Consider the following 14,514-nt stretch of genomic DNA (forward strand, 5'->3'; position numbering starts at 1 on the left):
TGCAAAAAATACATTGGAACATGTATACTCGCATTGAGGGTGTGGCTCCATGGTACAGCAGCTGCCTGCCCAGGGCCCTGGGTTCCACCCCTTGGGGGGAGGGGGAGGACGGAGTAAACGTCTGTCCTCAGGTCCTACGTGACAGCACCTGTTCCCTGCTGGGTCTGGTATGTTGAGACAGACAGTGTACAGGTCTCAGTGCCTGCGCCCCCTCCTTCTCATCCAGCATCCATGTTTCAAACATCAAGGCCACAGGAAAGACAGAAAGGGAACAATAGCTAATTCTTCACCAAATCACAAAAGAACATTTTAAACCATCCTTTAAAAGATGGGGGTCAGTGGAGGCACACAACTTTAATCCCAGCACTCAAGAAGCAGGGGCAGGTGGATCTCTGAGTCTGAGGGCAGCCTGGTCTACGGAGAGAGTTCAAGGACAGCCAGGGCTACACAGAGAGACCCTGTCCTAAAAATAAAGTAAGACACCTGTCATCCCAGCACTGGAGAGGCTGAGGCAGGGTGACTGTCACAAGTTCAAAGCCAGTTGGGGTTTGGGTGGTCTGGTCTCCCAGTCAGTCATTTAAAAGGACAAAACATCTGTTTAGCATGCATAAGCTTTTGGCTTCCCATCGTAACCCACGGTAACCACATGGAAGTCCCAGCTGCTCACATGAGTGGTCCTGGCTTCCACGTGAAGATGCTGTCGTCTTACACAGCTCTCACTTGGAGGAACTTGTCTGAGGTTGATGGTGAAGGAATTGCACCTACGTGCTTGCTCAGATTCTCACCAGCCCCCGAACACAAGTGTCTGCTACAGAAACTTTCCGCAGGAAGGCTGAACAAAGCCAAGAACGGCAATGCCCTCCCAACACCAAGGACGTCAGGAGCCCCATCGGTCCTCCACGACCAGCCGCGCTATGGCAAAGCCGACAAGGACTTGTGACGTGTGCCGAGTGTAGGCAAGGGCTCAGCCCTCTTTGTGCAGTGATGGTCAGAGCTGCCTCCTTGTCCTCCTCCACTATAGTTGCTGTGCTGCTAATTTACTCGGCTGACTCATTCGCGGAGGCAAACACGGCTTAGCGCTCTGTACTTCAGGGAAGAGTGTGACCTGGCTGTGCAAGGGACAGTATCTCAGCATCAAATGTCCAGTTGCTAGGTGCTCAGAGACTGACTCACCCTCTGTCAAACCAGCCCCTCGAGATCATAGGCGTTGCCCCACTTGGTTCAAAGATCATGGCCTTGACCTAAAACCTGGTTGGTCTCGAGTTGGTGAGTCTCTTCCCCATGGCCTTGGAAGGCCGTCCCACGTCATCCCTCCTCACTGAGTTCTAGGCCACCCCACTGAGTACCAAAAACAACAACAGTCCCAATGCTTCTCCCAGCCCGCTGAGAAGGCATGGAGGGTTCGGAATGAGACCAGCAAGACGAAGCATGCTACCTGCAAATTTGAAAAGCCACACAGAAACACCGTAGGTACAATGAGAGAGTGAAAAGTTTGAGACAGATGGTGGCTGCTCTCTGCTGCTACAGCCTGAGAACATTCCCAGGCTCGGGGTGTGGCTTAACGTAGAGCCTACAGGTTCAATCCCCACGCACATTCTGTGTGGACCGGTAGGCATCCACTTCTACGGCGCATCCTGATCTCCCTCCTTTGAGTGGCTAATGTCATGTTGTCCCTGTGAAAGATGGTGAAGGGGGAAAGCTTCACGTGGGAGAAAAGCAGAAATCAAAAGAAGTACGTGAAGAAGGAAGGGCAGAGACCACCCTGAGAGAACCGGTCCGAGACAAGACATATACCTCGCAGGAGAGGTTTGGTGTGGCGTCCCAGCCCGACAGGTTCTCATGTCTCTTGGTGATTTGATGATAAAATATAGAGAGTGAACCCTTGGGGAGTGCAGAAATCCTTAAGAAACAGACAGATAATTGGCTCCCTGTGAGCGGTGTTTGCATGCTCACTGCTGCTGCTGAGAGACGCCACACCAGAATGACTAATACTTCTCCCTGGCCTAAATTAGATTTTGATTGTGTTGTGTATATATCCACCGAATCACAGATGTTGGAGGGGGGAAAAAAGACCCAAACTTCTCCGGAACACCTCCTGTGGAGCATGTGGGATCATCTGCGCAGGCGTGACACCACTACTAACCCCTTCCCACCCCCATGTGCTCAGAAGTCACCCCCATGGGAGCTCCACCTAGAGAGCACCTGGGGCTGGCAGGCTGCATGGGGAGTCTGTTCATAGGGGATTAATGAAGGAGACCCCACAGTGTGGCTCCACACAGATGCTCCCTTAGTGGCCAATGCCCAGGGTGTCTTGTTCTTATAGATTTTCCCAGAGTCACTGCAGCTGCAGGTAGAGTGAGCAGTTGAAGGTCCTCCCTAGCTCGTGTCCTTCACTGGCCCTCAGCCATTCATTCTGGTCTACTGGGTGCCAGTAGTAAGTGCTTTGTTTGTTTGCTTCTCTTGCAGAATTTAGCCTATGAAATCATCCTAACCCTGGGACAGGCATTTGAGGTCGCTTACCAGCTAGCCCTACAAGCAAGAAAGGGGGGACATTCTTCCACGCTTCCGGAAAGCTTTGAAAACAAGCCCTCCAAACCCATCCCCAAACCCCGCGTTAGCATCCGCAAGTCAGTGGTAAGTAGAAGAGAAAGGTGTCTCTGAGCCTGCGGCCAGAGGGGTGGGGGTTGCAAACAGGGCCCGGTTTGCAGTAGGGGAGGCCTTTAGAGTCCAGCCTGCCCTCCCCTGTCCTTTCCCTTGGTCTGCTGCTGGCATGTGACCATCATCCTGATCTTGGTTCCTACAGTCTCAGAGAATCCTCTCCCCGACCCAAAGATACTAGAGAGAAAAATCCCATTTTTGCTGCCACCTGCAGCAGCCGCAGCCTCGGGAGGGCAGAATACTGGCTGCCCTTCTGTTTATGGTACGGCTTCCCAGAAGGTCTAGAAAATTCTGGGGGCAGCTTTCTGTGAGGCCTCGCCTGCCATCCTAACCGGGTCAGGCCTCTGCCCCTCCAGAGAGGTTTGCAGAGGCTCAGGGTGACGGTGCTCTGGTACCCTCCTGGCAAACGCCAGATGCCCCCAGCTTCTGTGTCTTTCGAGAGGCCAAGGCATCATCCTTGCGATGCCTGGGCCACATCCTGTGTGCCTTCCCTCTGGACAGCTGAAGCTCCTTGCAGCCTAGTCACTGCTAGAAGGTGACACCCCTCCTCCCTGTCATCTACCTCCCTCCAGGAACTTCCTCCCTTCCCTCCCTCCCACAGGCTCTGCAGACATCCTGTCCCAACAGGCTGGTATGACTACAAAGCGGCCGCCTCTGGTAGTAGCAACACCCCAGAGCTGGAAGGCGCCCAACCAGCTTCCCATCTGCTTTCTGCTCCAGCTACCTACCATCCTGCATCCTAGAGTCTCTGGGATTGGCACCGGGCAGGCCCCCAGAATGCATTGCCCCCTCACCCTGCAATCTTTCCATCTGCCACATTCTCCTCCCAGCAGCCCTCAGCCTCCGTGTCATGCGGAAATAGACATTTTTAACCTCCCAAGAGAGGTTCCTTCCTTTGGTGACGATGTGGCTACTGGTTCTGGGGCCCCTCTCCTGTCATGGGTAACTTCTGCACCCGTGGGGATGACCCCTCAGCTGACTGGTCATCACCAAGGGCTGTCCCTCTCAGATCCCACACTGCACTGCTACCCCTGACCTTCCTGCCTCAGCACCACCCCAGCCCATGCTCCCAGCTCTCTCTCCACAGTCCCGACAAACCCCAAACTGGGACGCACCTGCTCAGTCCATTTTTAAGCATCTCCACCGAAGTCAACATAAATCCTTGCTTCTCTCCTCCCTCTTCTGGGCCCCCTAAACGGCACAACCCTCCATCACGCTGCTCACATCCAAACCCACAAGTCCCCTTGACTGCTGTTGCATCCACCCCTCTCCATCCAGCCCATGAGCAGGGTCCATTCTCTGCTCCCCTGGAGTGCACCTTCAGCCTGCTCACTCCTCTCCATTTCCTCCATCAACCCCACCCCTCCAGTCCAAGCCCAGTGACCCTTCCTGGTTTCTCCCTTTCTCCACACAGCAGAGACCATGGCACCCAGGAAATACCACACTCTGCCCTGTTCCTTGACTGTCCACTTCTCAGTGCTGCTTAAGTCTCGGTGCCACTAGCTCCCTACACCAGGAAGGCTCTCTTCCACCTCCCCTAGCCCCTGCCCCCGTCCCTGCCCAGCATGGCCCCCTCCACGGGATCATATGAGTCACAGTTGCATGAAGACGCTTTTCCTGACTGAAATAGATGCCTGGTCACACTCTAGCCCCCTTTCATTCTCTGTAGTATTTACTGAGTTTGTTTTCTTACCACTTATCTCTGCCTCTCTGCTTCATGACATACACTGGCATGCTGTGACCCCGGGGGGCCAGGGCCTTAGCATCCACTTAACACACATCTGTTCTTAAAGAAGTGAGATCCTGCGGGTGGATTTAACAAACGTGTCTCTGAGTCTGACTAGGCTTCTGGGTGTCCAGGAATGCACAGCATGCATGGGGGATTGTCACTTAGGCTACTATATTCCTTCTCGTGTGGGCTGGGTAAGTCTGTTCACCGTAGTCCGCGTAGACTTCTCGCCGTAAGGGCTCATAGAATATTTACCTAGCTGCCCTCTCTGGGAAACGGGAAAATACACAGTGAATAAGGCTAATGGCTTTACCTGGCTCTGGTTCCAGTCCCTCACCAGGCTTCAGTATTCCCACTTCCTCAGCTCTGGCTGTTTACTGTTAGGAAATAGTGCTCCCAAGACTGGGAAGTCCTTCCCTGCGGCTGTGGAGACACAGCAGAAACGCAGCAGAAGGCGCAAAGGCACAGACAAACCCTGCGGCCGCCAGCAGGCTGAAGAGCTGGTAGAGGAAGGCTGAGCATGCCTTCCAGAAATTCCTTGGCCCAATTTACAGAACAAAGTCGATGCCCAAAGGATAAGAGACGTTAGGGAACCAGCTTAACTGCTGCCTGTCAGAGCTCAGACCTTAGCTACTGCCCTGGGAATGGCCTGCTTGGCCATTGTAAAAGACAAGGACAGTTGAGGTCAAGGCCCAACCTCACAGTCCATCTCCCCCAGGGATCTGTGCCTGCCTTCTGTCCACCCCAGTACCTCCTCCTATCCTGGCAGCCCACTCATTGTCTTAACAGTATTTATTGACCGTACAAATATTTACTCTATGCCTGCTTCGCGTTGGGCTGCCAGGAGCTTTGCCAGATTTGGAGAACACAGCAATCAAGGGAACATAAAACCCCACCTTGGTGGGTAGCCATTGTGGAGAGGAAGTAGGACAGGAAGCCGGCTGGCATATGTGTCAGTAAGAGAGCAGAAGGGGGAAGCAGAAAAGTCGAGGTGCCATTTTGTAGAGGGTATGGCAGGTATGGCTTCTAGGAGAGGAAGGGATGTCGGAGTCAAGACCTGGACCATCCTGGTTAAGAGAGAAGAGAGGCCTTGCGCGAGGATGGGTGCCCGAGGTCTGGCAGCGGAGAGAGGACAGGGCTTGTGCAATGATGGGTGCCCAGGTCCAGCAGCAGGGATAGGAGAGGCTATGTGCCATGATGGGTGGGTGTCTGAGGTCCAGCAGAGGGGAGAGGAAAGGCCTTGTGCGATGATGGGTGGCCAAGGTCCAGCTTCAGGTTGGCATAGCAGAAAGTTCAGCAGGCAAGTGGGTCATGCTACACATCCATCCGCAAGGGCCCTCCTAGGGGTTTAGGGTTCTTTAGGGACCCCACTGGAGGGTGGGAACCACCACTGCTCACCCCGCTGCCTGAGCCCTGGGGGGCGGGGCCGGGTCTCACTCGCCTCACCCTTGCAGGCTCCTGCAGAGTCGCTGTGCAGTTCAGGTGCGAAAGCGCGAACACCAGGTCCGCCCCGCAGCGCGGCTGGGCGCGCGGGGCCCGAGGTGGGGTTCCAGCGGCGCCCCCGCGGCCGCGCCGCCGCCCAGCTGCCGGATAACGGGCATCAGCCTTTCTGTTTTAAAGCAGATGGACCCTTCTGAGCAAAAGACTCTGGCCAATCTGCCGTGGATTGTGGAGCCGGGGCAAGAAGCCAAGAGGGCCATTAATACCAAGTATGAAACCACGATTTTCTGATACTCGCCGCCCCGTCCTCGCGGTGCCTTGCTCGCCAAGCAGTCCCCGCAGCAGGCTTTCCTTCGCGCCTCCGTGTCCACCCGCCTGGGAGGAAGACTGCTCAGCTCGCGTGGCCTCGTCACGGGCGGAAAGGCCGCCGGCCATCCCTAGGGAGCTTTCTGCCAGCGAGACTTTGTCGCCCCTAGAGGCGCGGGGCTTGGGGGAGCTGCGCGGGGCACCCCAACTCCGCTACCACCGCCTCCGAGGTACTGTTCGACTGCCCCGTACTTGCTTTGCTTTAGTTGGGGAGAAAATCTTTTTAAAAGTGATGGAGGGGGTCTCCAGTACTGCCTAAAAGTCTACAAACATCTTGGGGTTTAAGTTTTCACCGTCAGCCGTTTTGAAGGGAAAGTCAGGACAGTACTAGCGCCCCCCCAAAAGCATCTGTAAAATCATTGTTATCACCGAGTGCAGTCTCATGCAAAAAGACAAAGCAACCCTCACGATTGCCAGGAAATTCCGTCTCCCGATTTCTATATTTGTGGATTTTATATGTAATCGACTGTCAGATAAAGGAAACCTTTATTGAATGATTCAAAAATTTAAAAGTGATTTAAAACAGAGGAATTTATTATGCACAGAAAAAATGTGTCTTGTATTAAATATTTTTATTAAAAGAATGTTTCATTAATGCATTCATAAGAACACTGCGCTTGCGTGCGGGATGTTTCTGGTTTCAAGTGACTCCGTCTCTACTGCACGAGGACCGGCTCAGTTGTGACAACCTCTGACACCGTCCCCAAGGCAGGAGATCGGGCTCGCGCCCACTCGGGAAGACCCGAAGTGCTGACGCAGCCATAGCCCGCACGAGTGGTTTTTAGGATTTTTTTTTTAACCTTCTAAGTGTTTTAAAGAACATGTTTAACAAAAATATATAATCTAGGGCTCCTGTCAAGATTTCTGTCATGGAAACCTTGTTTGAGAATGGTGTTAATAAAATTCTATTGCAAATTTTTTTCTAGAAAAAAAATAAATAACACAAAAAAAGAAGAAATTCCAAAGTAATAAAGACTTTTCTTGAAAAAGATTAAAAAATGTTTGCTTACTATTTGATTAAATAAATTTACTTACGTTTCTTTAAGGCATTTTAATTTTTTTAATGTCTCTGTGGAGTATTTGTATGATATCATAATGTATATTTCTGTAGAATCAAATTATATAAACAGTACCAATATCATTATAGAAAAATAACATTTTAATGTATATTGTTCTAACTGATCATATTGTGACTCATTTTGAAGTTCATTATAGCGATATTGATAAATTGTGAACTTGTCTTAATGTTTTTTTATTAACCAATATTATTTTAAACCTGAGATTATCACATTCATCAGTTGGTGAGTTTTAAAAAAAAAAAAACACTAAATTTCATTTCCACTGACAAATGTATATGGTTTTAGTTCAGTGTCGGAGAATTTTAATACAATATTAAATTACTTGAACTGAATAGTTCCTTGTATATATTTTGCCTATTCACTGTTGATATGTATGTAGTAAACCGAGAGGAAAATAACACTAAAATATGCTACCAAAAGGAACTTGTATAGGAGCGAAGCAGCCTGTGGCTTTGCCGAAACACATGCGTGTGTGTAAATAAGCTTGGGCTTCCAGTTATAAATTTTGTAATTTTTGTCATTATTTATATCCTATTTTAAAAAAAAAAAGCACACAAAATAAAACAGAAGTACAGTGACTGGTGCTTGGCATCATTCCGTGAGCACCCCCACAACATACTCCCACTGAGGAGGGGGGCCAAAGGCCCCGCCCTCTGAGCAGCCACAGATAAAGATTTTTCTATTTTTTTTTTTTTTTTACAATTGGCAACATCACTGAGAAAAACTTGCTCATTTCCAAGTTCACAAGTCTGAAAAAGAAACACTATCTTCTGGAGCTTGAATTTCAGCCATAAGCCAACACTTCCAAGTGGCAGATAAGGGGGGATTGGTTAAGACAGAGGGGACTCCCCCGCCCCGAGAATGGACTGCTTATATAGCACAACGTAGGTGGCTTGCCGGGAAAGTATCCACTATACACCCTATACATCCTGAACATCCACTAGAAACCTTTGCCCTGCTATAAAGTGGGTGAGGAGCCAATCAGAGTCACGCTGATCCTAAAGTCAGTAATCACCACACTGCGTGTCCTCTGACCTTCAGGTCACCCACTGCCCAGCCCAGGACTGCTACCCTTGGAAACCCAAAGCAGTCTTAGGGTGTTCTCTGCCTGTCATGCAGACGCCTGGAGCTTTGAACCCAAGAGAGCTAAACTAGGGAAAGCCGGGCTGAAAGGGACCCTGGGACACGTCTCTCCTGAAGGAGGCTTCCACTGAGCTAGTTTGCTCCTTTATGACCTTGTCTTTTCTCCAGTCCTCTTACAGACCATGTCTGTTCATCACATGTGTCTTTGTGACCATGGTGGTTCCAGCATGAAGTACATGGCACGCTCCTGTCGGGAGGAATTCAAAGATACGGCTTGCACAGCGGTGTGATGGGATAGTCTCCTTGTGCTGGTGCTACTTGAAGGGGCAATAAGGACAGGGAAAGCTTTGTGGCAGGGTTAGCACCTCCAGACCGGGGGGACACACAGTTGTGGTGACCCTCAGGAAGGAAGGCAGGGGTGACCCTGATCCCCCTGTCCATTCTTCACCCCTCCACTTGCATGACACAAACCCAATGAAGGTCGGGGCCCAAGAGCAGCCCGTGACCAGGGCAGGGCAGGGCATGAAAGGGGAATTGCCTGGGGCAGAAAAGCCAGCTCAGGCATGGGATATAGGATGTGTAGCTGGTTTTATTTAAGGAAAACCTGATATTTGATAAATTCAGTAACCAGAAGGTAAAAGTGACAGCCCTTAGATGCTAACATTAATCAAAAGAGAACTTAAATGCTCCCTTTACAGAAGGACTTGAATTCAATTGATCCATTTAATGTTTTTCTTATTAAATGGTGTTCTGTAATAAATCTGAATGACTGAACCATATGAAAATTATGCTCGGCCTGTTAATAAATGATGAAAGTGGTTCTCCTCAAGCTGGCCTGCTTGGGAATGCCGCCAGCCTCTCTGATGTTTGGATAAGATGGAATAAAAGTTCAAGCTCAAAGGGTGTGTGGCTACACTTGAAAATCAGTGAAAGTTTGCACTTGGACCCCAAGTGATGTTACTCTTATTCCTAAAGAGAACTGAGAATCTGTGGAGTCGTCTGGCTTCCAGTGAGCTGGGATGTAATGTCTGTGTTCAGAACTATGTATGAATAAAGCCTCTTTACTGACATTACATCTAAGTCCTGCTTGTCGGCTGGCCGTTCATTTCCTCTGAGGAGCAATTAGACGGTGATAAACTCTGTCTTAATAGAAACCATGACCAACCAGCGTAGACCAGCAGCCTCTCCTCAGCCAGCCCGCCTACAGCCCTGGTCCCTACAAGTCTCCTTTGGCCCCACAAACATTTACTATGGTTGGCCCCAGGAACAGAGCCCTGCTTCCCAGAAAAACCAGCCCCCAAGCAGAGCAGGACCTGTGACCCAGTCCCCACCCAGCACCTCTCTGTATCCACAGAGATCCTCTACATGGTCTGGTGGAGGGGCTGCGGCAAGTCAGGCTCAAAGTCAGCTCACAATGAGGTAATCAATGCTATCAAAGCGATCCACATCCAATACCCAATACAGCTGTCCTCTGAAGTCTCCATGACTCAATCAGGCTGTTCCCATAGGGACAGTGCATGCTATTCTCTATCCTGAGAGGCCACAAGGTAGCCCTGAGGAAAAGTGGGGACAGCCCCAGGAAGGAGCTACATCAACTATTTCCTGACATTTGAGAGACTGATTTCTGCACATTTCTCAAAGGCGCATGCCCACTGTGTGTGTGTGTGAGAGAGAGAGGGGGGGGAGGGGGAGAGGGAGGGAGGGAGAGGGAGGGAGAGAGAGGGAGGGAGGGAGAGAGAGAGAGAGAGAGAGAGAGAGAGAGAGAGAGAGAGAGAGAGAGAGAGATTTGGGAGACCAAGAAGAAAGGCACTTCCGACATGTTTCATCAGCATTCCAGGGTGTGCTATCTTCAGAAACCCCGGGAGGTGAGTCGGGTGTCCTTTGAGAGGAAACTATGCCTCAGCTCCAACATGTCAAGAGTAGAAAGGAAGACCCTGCCTCTGCAGGCTTTCTAAGAAAGCTGGGTTCTTATGGGAAAGGAAGACCTTTTGAAATGTTGGCAACTAACCTATTGTCTAAAAGTTAAGTGTGGGGTTGGTGAGATTGCCCACCAGGAAAAGGATGAGATGGCGCATTCCTGGAACCTACCTAAAGGTGGAAGAAGAGAACCAGCTCTGTCAGGTTGCCCTCTGACCTCCACACGCATGCACGCAGCACAAGGCAGTGAGAGCGAAGGAGGTGGCGGCAGAAGATGCTGACACTGCTTCTGATATTTGATTGCTTTATGAAAGTATCCGTTATGAACTGAATCTGGTGACTAGAAGGCCAGACACAGCCAAGGCTTCAACCAGGGAGTGGGTGAGTTTTCCTTCACGCAACATGAATTTCTGAGACAGGCTACGCTGGTAGCTGTCTGTCATCTGAATCCCAAGGCTCATCTAGATTCCTACACTGCCAACCTAAGCATGTGGTTTCTAGCCTTGAGGTTAAGACCTCATCGTCTCAATGTAGCTGCCGGAACACTATCCTGAGTGTTCCTATTCCAGACAGGAGGAAAGGATGGTAAGGACTGAAGACTGGTAGTGTTGTCTGGGTAACCGACCTTTGAAGAGGCTTTCTAGGACTTACTAAGACAATAAAAACTGTTATGGTTTTTGATATTTTTGACGAGGCCAGTGAAACTCCCAACAAAGTAAAGGCTGTTAGTGAAGGAACAGGGAGAAGCTGGATTTGGGGGCGGTCACCACAGGAAGCGGCAAAAGGCAAAAGCAAGCTCATACGGGTGAGAGAAGGAGAGCCTGTAGGGGGCGCTGGCGATGATTCTGGGGACAGTCCCTTCGGCTGTGCTAGCTCACAGCCGTGCTCACTGGCTCCGGAGACCAAGACAGCGGCAGAGCAAGGTTAAGGAGCAGCTCACACAACCCAGGGGCATTCGGCTGTAATGCAGAGGGGACCGGCCTGGTCAGGCATCACGGCCAAGGGCAGAGGGCTCGATGTGCCTTAATCTCTATCACATCCTGTAATCACACGGGAACTTTAAAAACTACTGTCCAGGTCCCAATCAAGCTCTGATCTCTACTACATCCTGGAATCACATGGGAACCTTAAAAGCTATCGCCTGGGTCCCGTCTCCTGCAAGAGGGCAAGGTCTGGGATGGAGGAATTCTAGCCACTGTGGTGAGAGGTGAGGAGCATGACAGTCCCCCAGAACTGCCCACAACAGCGGTCCCCCCCGAAGTAGATCCCTAAGGATACTAAACCATTTGTCGGGGCCACACAGCTAGAACGTTAGCACCGTCAACACTTGCACTTGGCTCAATGGCCAACCATGCCATCCTGTGCCGGCATGCCTAAGCCATGGGCCAGGTAGGCCCCCAGTCTTTTTTTTTTTAAATATTTATTTATTATGTATACAATATTCTGTCTGCATGTGTGCCTGCAGGCCAGCAGAGGGCACCAGACCCCATTACAGATGGTTGTGAGCCACCATGTGGTTGCTGGGAATTGAACTCAGGACCTTTGGAAGAGCAGGCAATGCTCTTAACCTCTGAGCCATCTCTCCAGCCCCAGTCTTAAGCATCCCTCGTCCCCCATCCTCCTGGACTGCGCCATTGGTGCACACACAGCCCTAAGGGAATGAACAGTGAGGAAGAGAGCAAGTGACAGCCTCCCTGCTGAGCCAAGAGTCTCTTGAAAGGCAACAGCCACAGGGAGAAAGAAGCAGAAGCTGCTCAGATGGAGCCGAGTTCCCTGGTGCAGAAGCGGCAGGCACCCGGCTGAGAAATGAGGAGCCCTGGGCAGGACGGGCGCCAAGAGTGACTGGGTCATCACTGTAGCCAATGCCACATGCCTGATATGTTCTCCTTTGCCTCCCATAGGCCCCGGGTCCTTGGCTTATTTTTCCTCTCTGACGGATGAGGAAACCAAGGCTCTGTAAGGCTGCAAATGGAAGGAAGAGGAGATAGATGACCCCAGTCTGACACCAGTTTGGAATAAATCCTTAAGGAGTTCCAAAGCAGGGGCTAGGGAGAGGATTCCGTCCATAGAGGGCTTTCCTTGAAAGCTCTGAGGACTTGAGGGCCTGAGTTTGAGCCCCCAGAATCTACGTAAAAGGCCAGACGTGGTAGAGTAGCCTGTAATCCCAGTGCTGAGGAAGCAGAGGCAGGTGGATCCCTGGGAGTCAATGACCTGCCAGCCTAGGCTCGCTGGCAAACCCCAAGCCAGTGAGAGACCCATAAGAAACAAAAGAAGATGGATGGAACCTGAGAAACAACATCTGATATTGTCCTGGGGCCTCCATGTCCTCATGTGCATGTTCACTGTACACACGTGAATATGCGCGCACACGCCCGGTTCAAAGTAGAAACAGGCCCCTCTGAAGAAGAGTCAAGGTTACTGCTAACAACTTCTCACACTCAATGCTGCAGTCACCTGAGAACCAAGAACAGGCTGGCAGCTGCCAAGCGCTTGCAGACCCAAAGCGTTCCCACCTCCGCTGCCCACCAGGCTCCTATCAGAACGGTCAAGGGCATCCCGGTGAGTACCAGGATGGGGACTCTGACCACCAGAGGCAGAAAATGTCATCTGATGTTGACGGCGGGAGCTGACGCATGGCTCATGCTGCTTATGGACGGAGTGCAGAAATGAAACGATGCTTTCAGATCCTCCCGCCCCAGGCTTCTGCAGGAGAGCAGGACTGGGTTACCATGGGAGGCAGTTAGATTGCCAAACTCCTGTTCCCCACTGCAGATAGCCTAGAGACTTGACGTACGTGTGTGTGTGTGTGTGTTTCCAGGCAGGTAACTAACATCCTACAGCACTGTCTCGAGATCCAGTTAAATCGTGTATGGAGAGCACCCTGCCCACACCTTGGCACTAAAAGCACTCTCAAAAGTACAGCTGGTAGAGGGTTTGCCTGATATGAAAGAAGCCCCGGATTTTTTTATCTCCAGCACTGCATGAAACACGTATAAGGATACACACCTATAACCCCAGCACTAGAACAGGAGGGTCAAAAGTTCAAGGTCATCCACAACTATGTGAGTTCAAGGTCAGCCAGGGCTACTATGCTCCAGGAAACCCTGTCTTTAAAAAAAAAAAAAGTGTTAGTGAGCCAGGTGGTGGTGGAGCACACCTTTAATCCCAACACGGGAGACAAAGGCAGGTGGATCTCTGTGAATTTGAAGCCAGCCTGGTCTACAGAAGTAGTTCCAGGCCAGGCTCCATAGCTACTGGGAAACTCTCAAAAAACAAAGTGTTAAAGGAGAACAAGTCCCAGGTGAGGAGAGGAGAGCCACTGCATCCCAAGACGGCAGAAAGAACATCTTAGAACCACTACCAGACTGGCGGATTATCTTCCCCAGACACTGAAAGGCAAGCCTGTGTCCCCCAGGTAGTTCTTCTCCATGAAACGCAGTCACGTCCCACCTGAAACTTGAAGCTGACCTGTGGGTCTGGACTTCCCCAAAATAGGAAAACCTGGGTTAGATGTGAGCCCCAGCTTCATCACTGATGCCTAGGGGCTAGTTCTTCCAAAAACCAGGTGGTGCCCCAATATAATCCCAACACTTGGAAGACTGAAGCAGGATTGGGAGTTCGAGGCAAGCCTGGAATGAGTCCTTGTCTTCACAAAAAAAAACATAAAGGGGGTAGGGGATAACAAGATGGCTCAGTGAGTAAAGACATTGCCAGCAATCCTGATGAGCTAAGTTCAGTCCCCAGGACCCACAGGGTGGGCTGACTCCTGTCCTCGGACCTCCACACTCAACTACGGCATGAGGATGCACACATGTACACAAAATTAATTTAAAAAATGAAAAATTTAATGTAAAGATTGTGGATGTCTAGTCTGCAAACCTCCAGCCCTGCAGAAATGAAGTGAGAGAGGCCCAGGCCTGAAGCAGACAGGAAGTGTTTCTGAGGATGCCTGATGCCACGGTCTCTAACTCCTTCGGATATCCCCCAGCCCTGGTCAAGTGCTTCTCAGCTACCGAGAGCCCAGCTGAGACTACACACCCAGACCCGGGCTGTGGATGCCCCTAGTCCAAGGTGATGGGAATGACAAGGGGCCCTCTCTATTCACCTGTTCACTCTGTGTGATCGGCCGTATTCCCAGTCCTGGAGTTCTGACCTCATAAATGAATTCACAGTGAACGCTGGCAACTCACTTTCTAGAGTCATAAATGAAAATTCCCCGAGTTTTAGTCTTCTCATACTAGC

General features: G+C 50.8%; 1 protein-coding gene across 8 annotated transcripts in view; it reads left to right on the top strand.

The window, feature by feature from the left end:
* The window catches only part of Anks1b (ankyrin repeat and sterile alpha motif domain containing 1B), an 866,240-nt gene extending 856,812 nt beyond the window's left edge, over positions 1 to 9,428 (top strand). For 3 of the 8 annotated variants that reach the window (XM_057757559.1, XM_057757560.1, XM_057757565.1), the window contains 2 exons: positions 2,467 to 2,634; positions 6,008 to 9,428. In XM_057757559.1, the coding sequence (XP_057613542.1) occupies positions 2,467 to 2,634; positions 6,008 to 6,118 (279 nt within the window). In that variant the 3' untranslated portion in view covers positions 6,119 to 9,428. Of the gene's footprint in view, positions 1 to 2,466; positions 2,635 to 5,991 lie in introns of all 8 variants that reach the window. The other 5 variants (XM_057757561.1, XM_057757563.1, XM_057757564.1 and 2 more) reach the window with 2 other exon arrangements.
* Positions 9,429 to 14,514: the final 5,086 nt, after the last annotated feature.

The sequence above is a fragment of the Chionomys nivalis genome, chromosome 25 (genome assembly GCF_950005125.1).
Source record: "Chionomys nivalis chromosome 25, mChiNiv1.1, whole genome shotgun sequence".
NCBI classification, from domain to species: Eukaryota; Metazoa; Chordata; class Mammalia; order Rodentia; family Cricetidae; genus Chionomys; species Chionomys nivalis.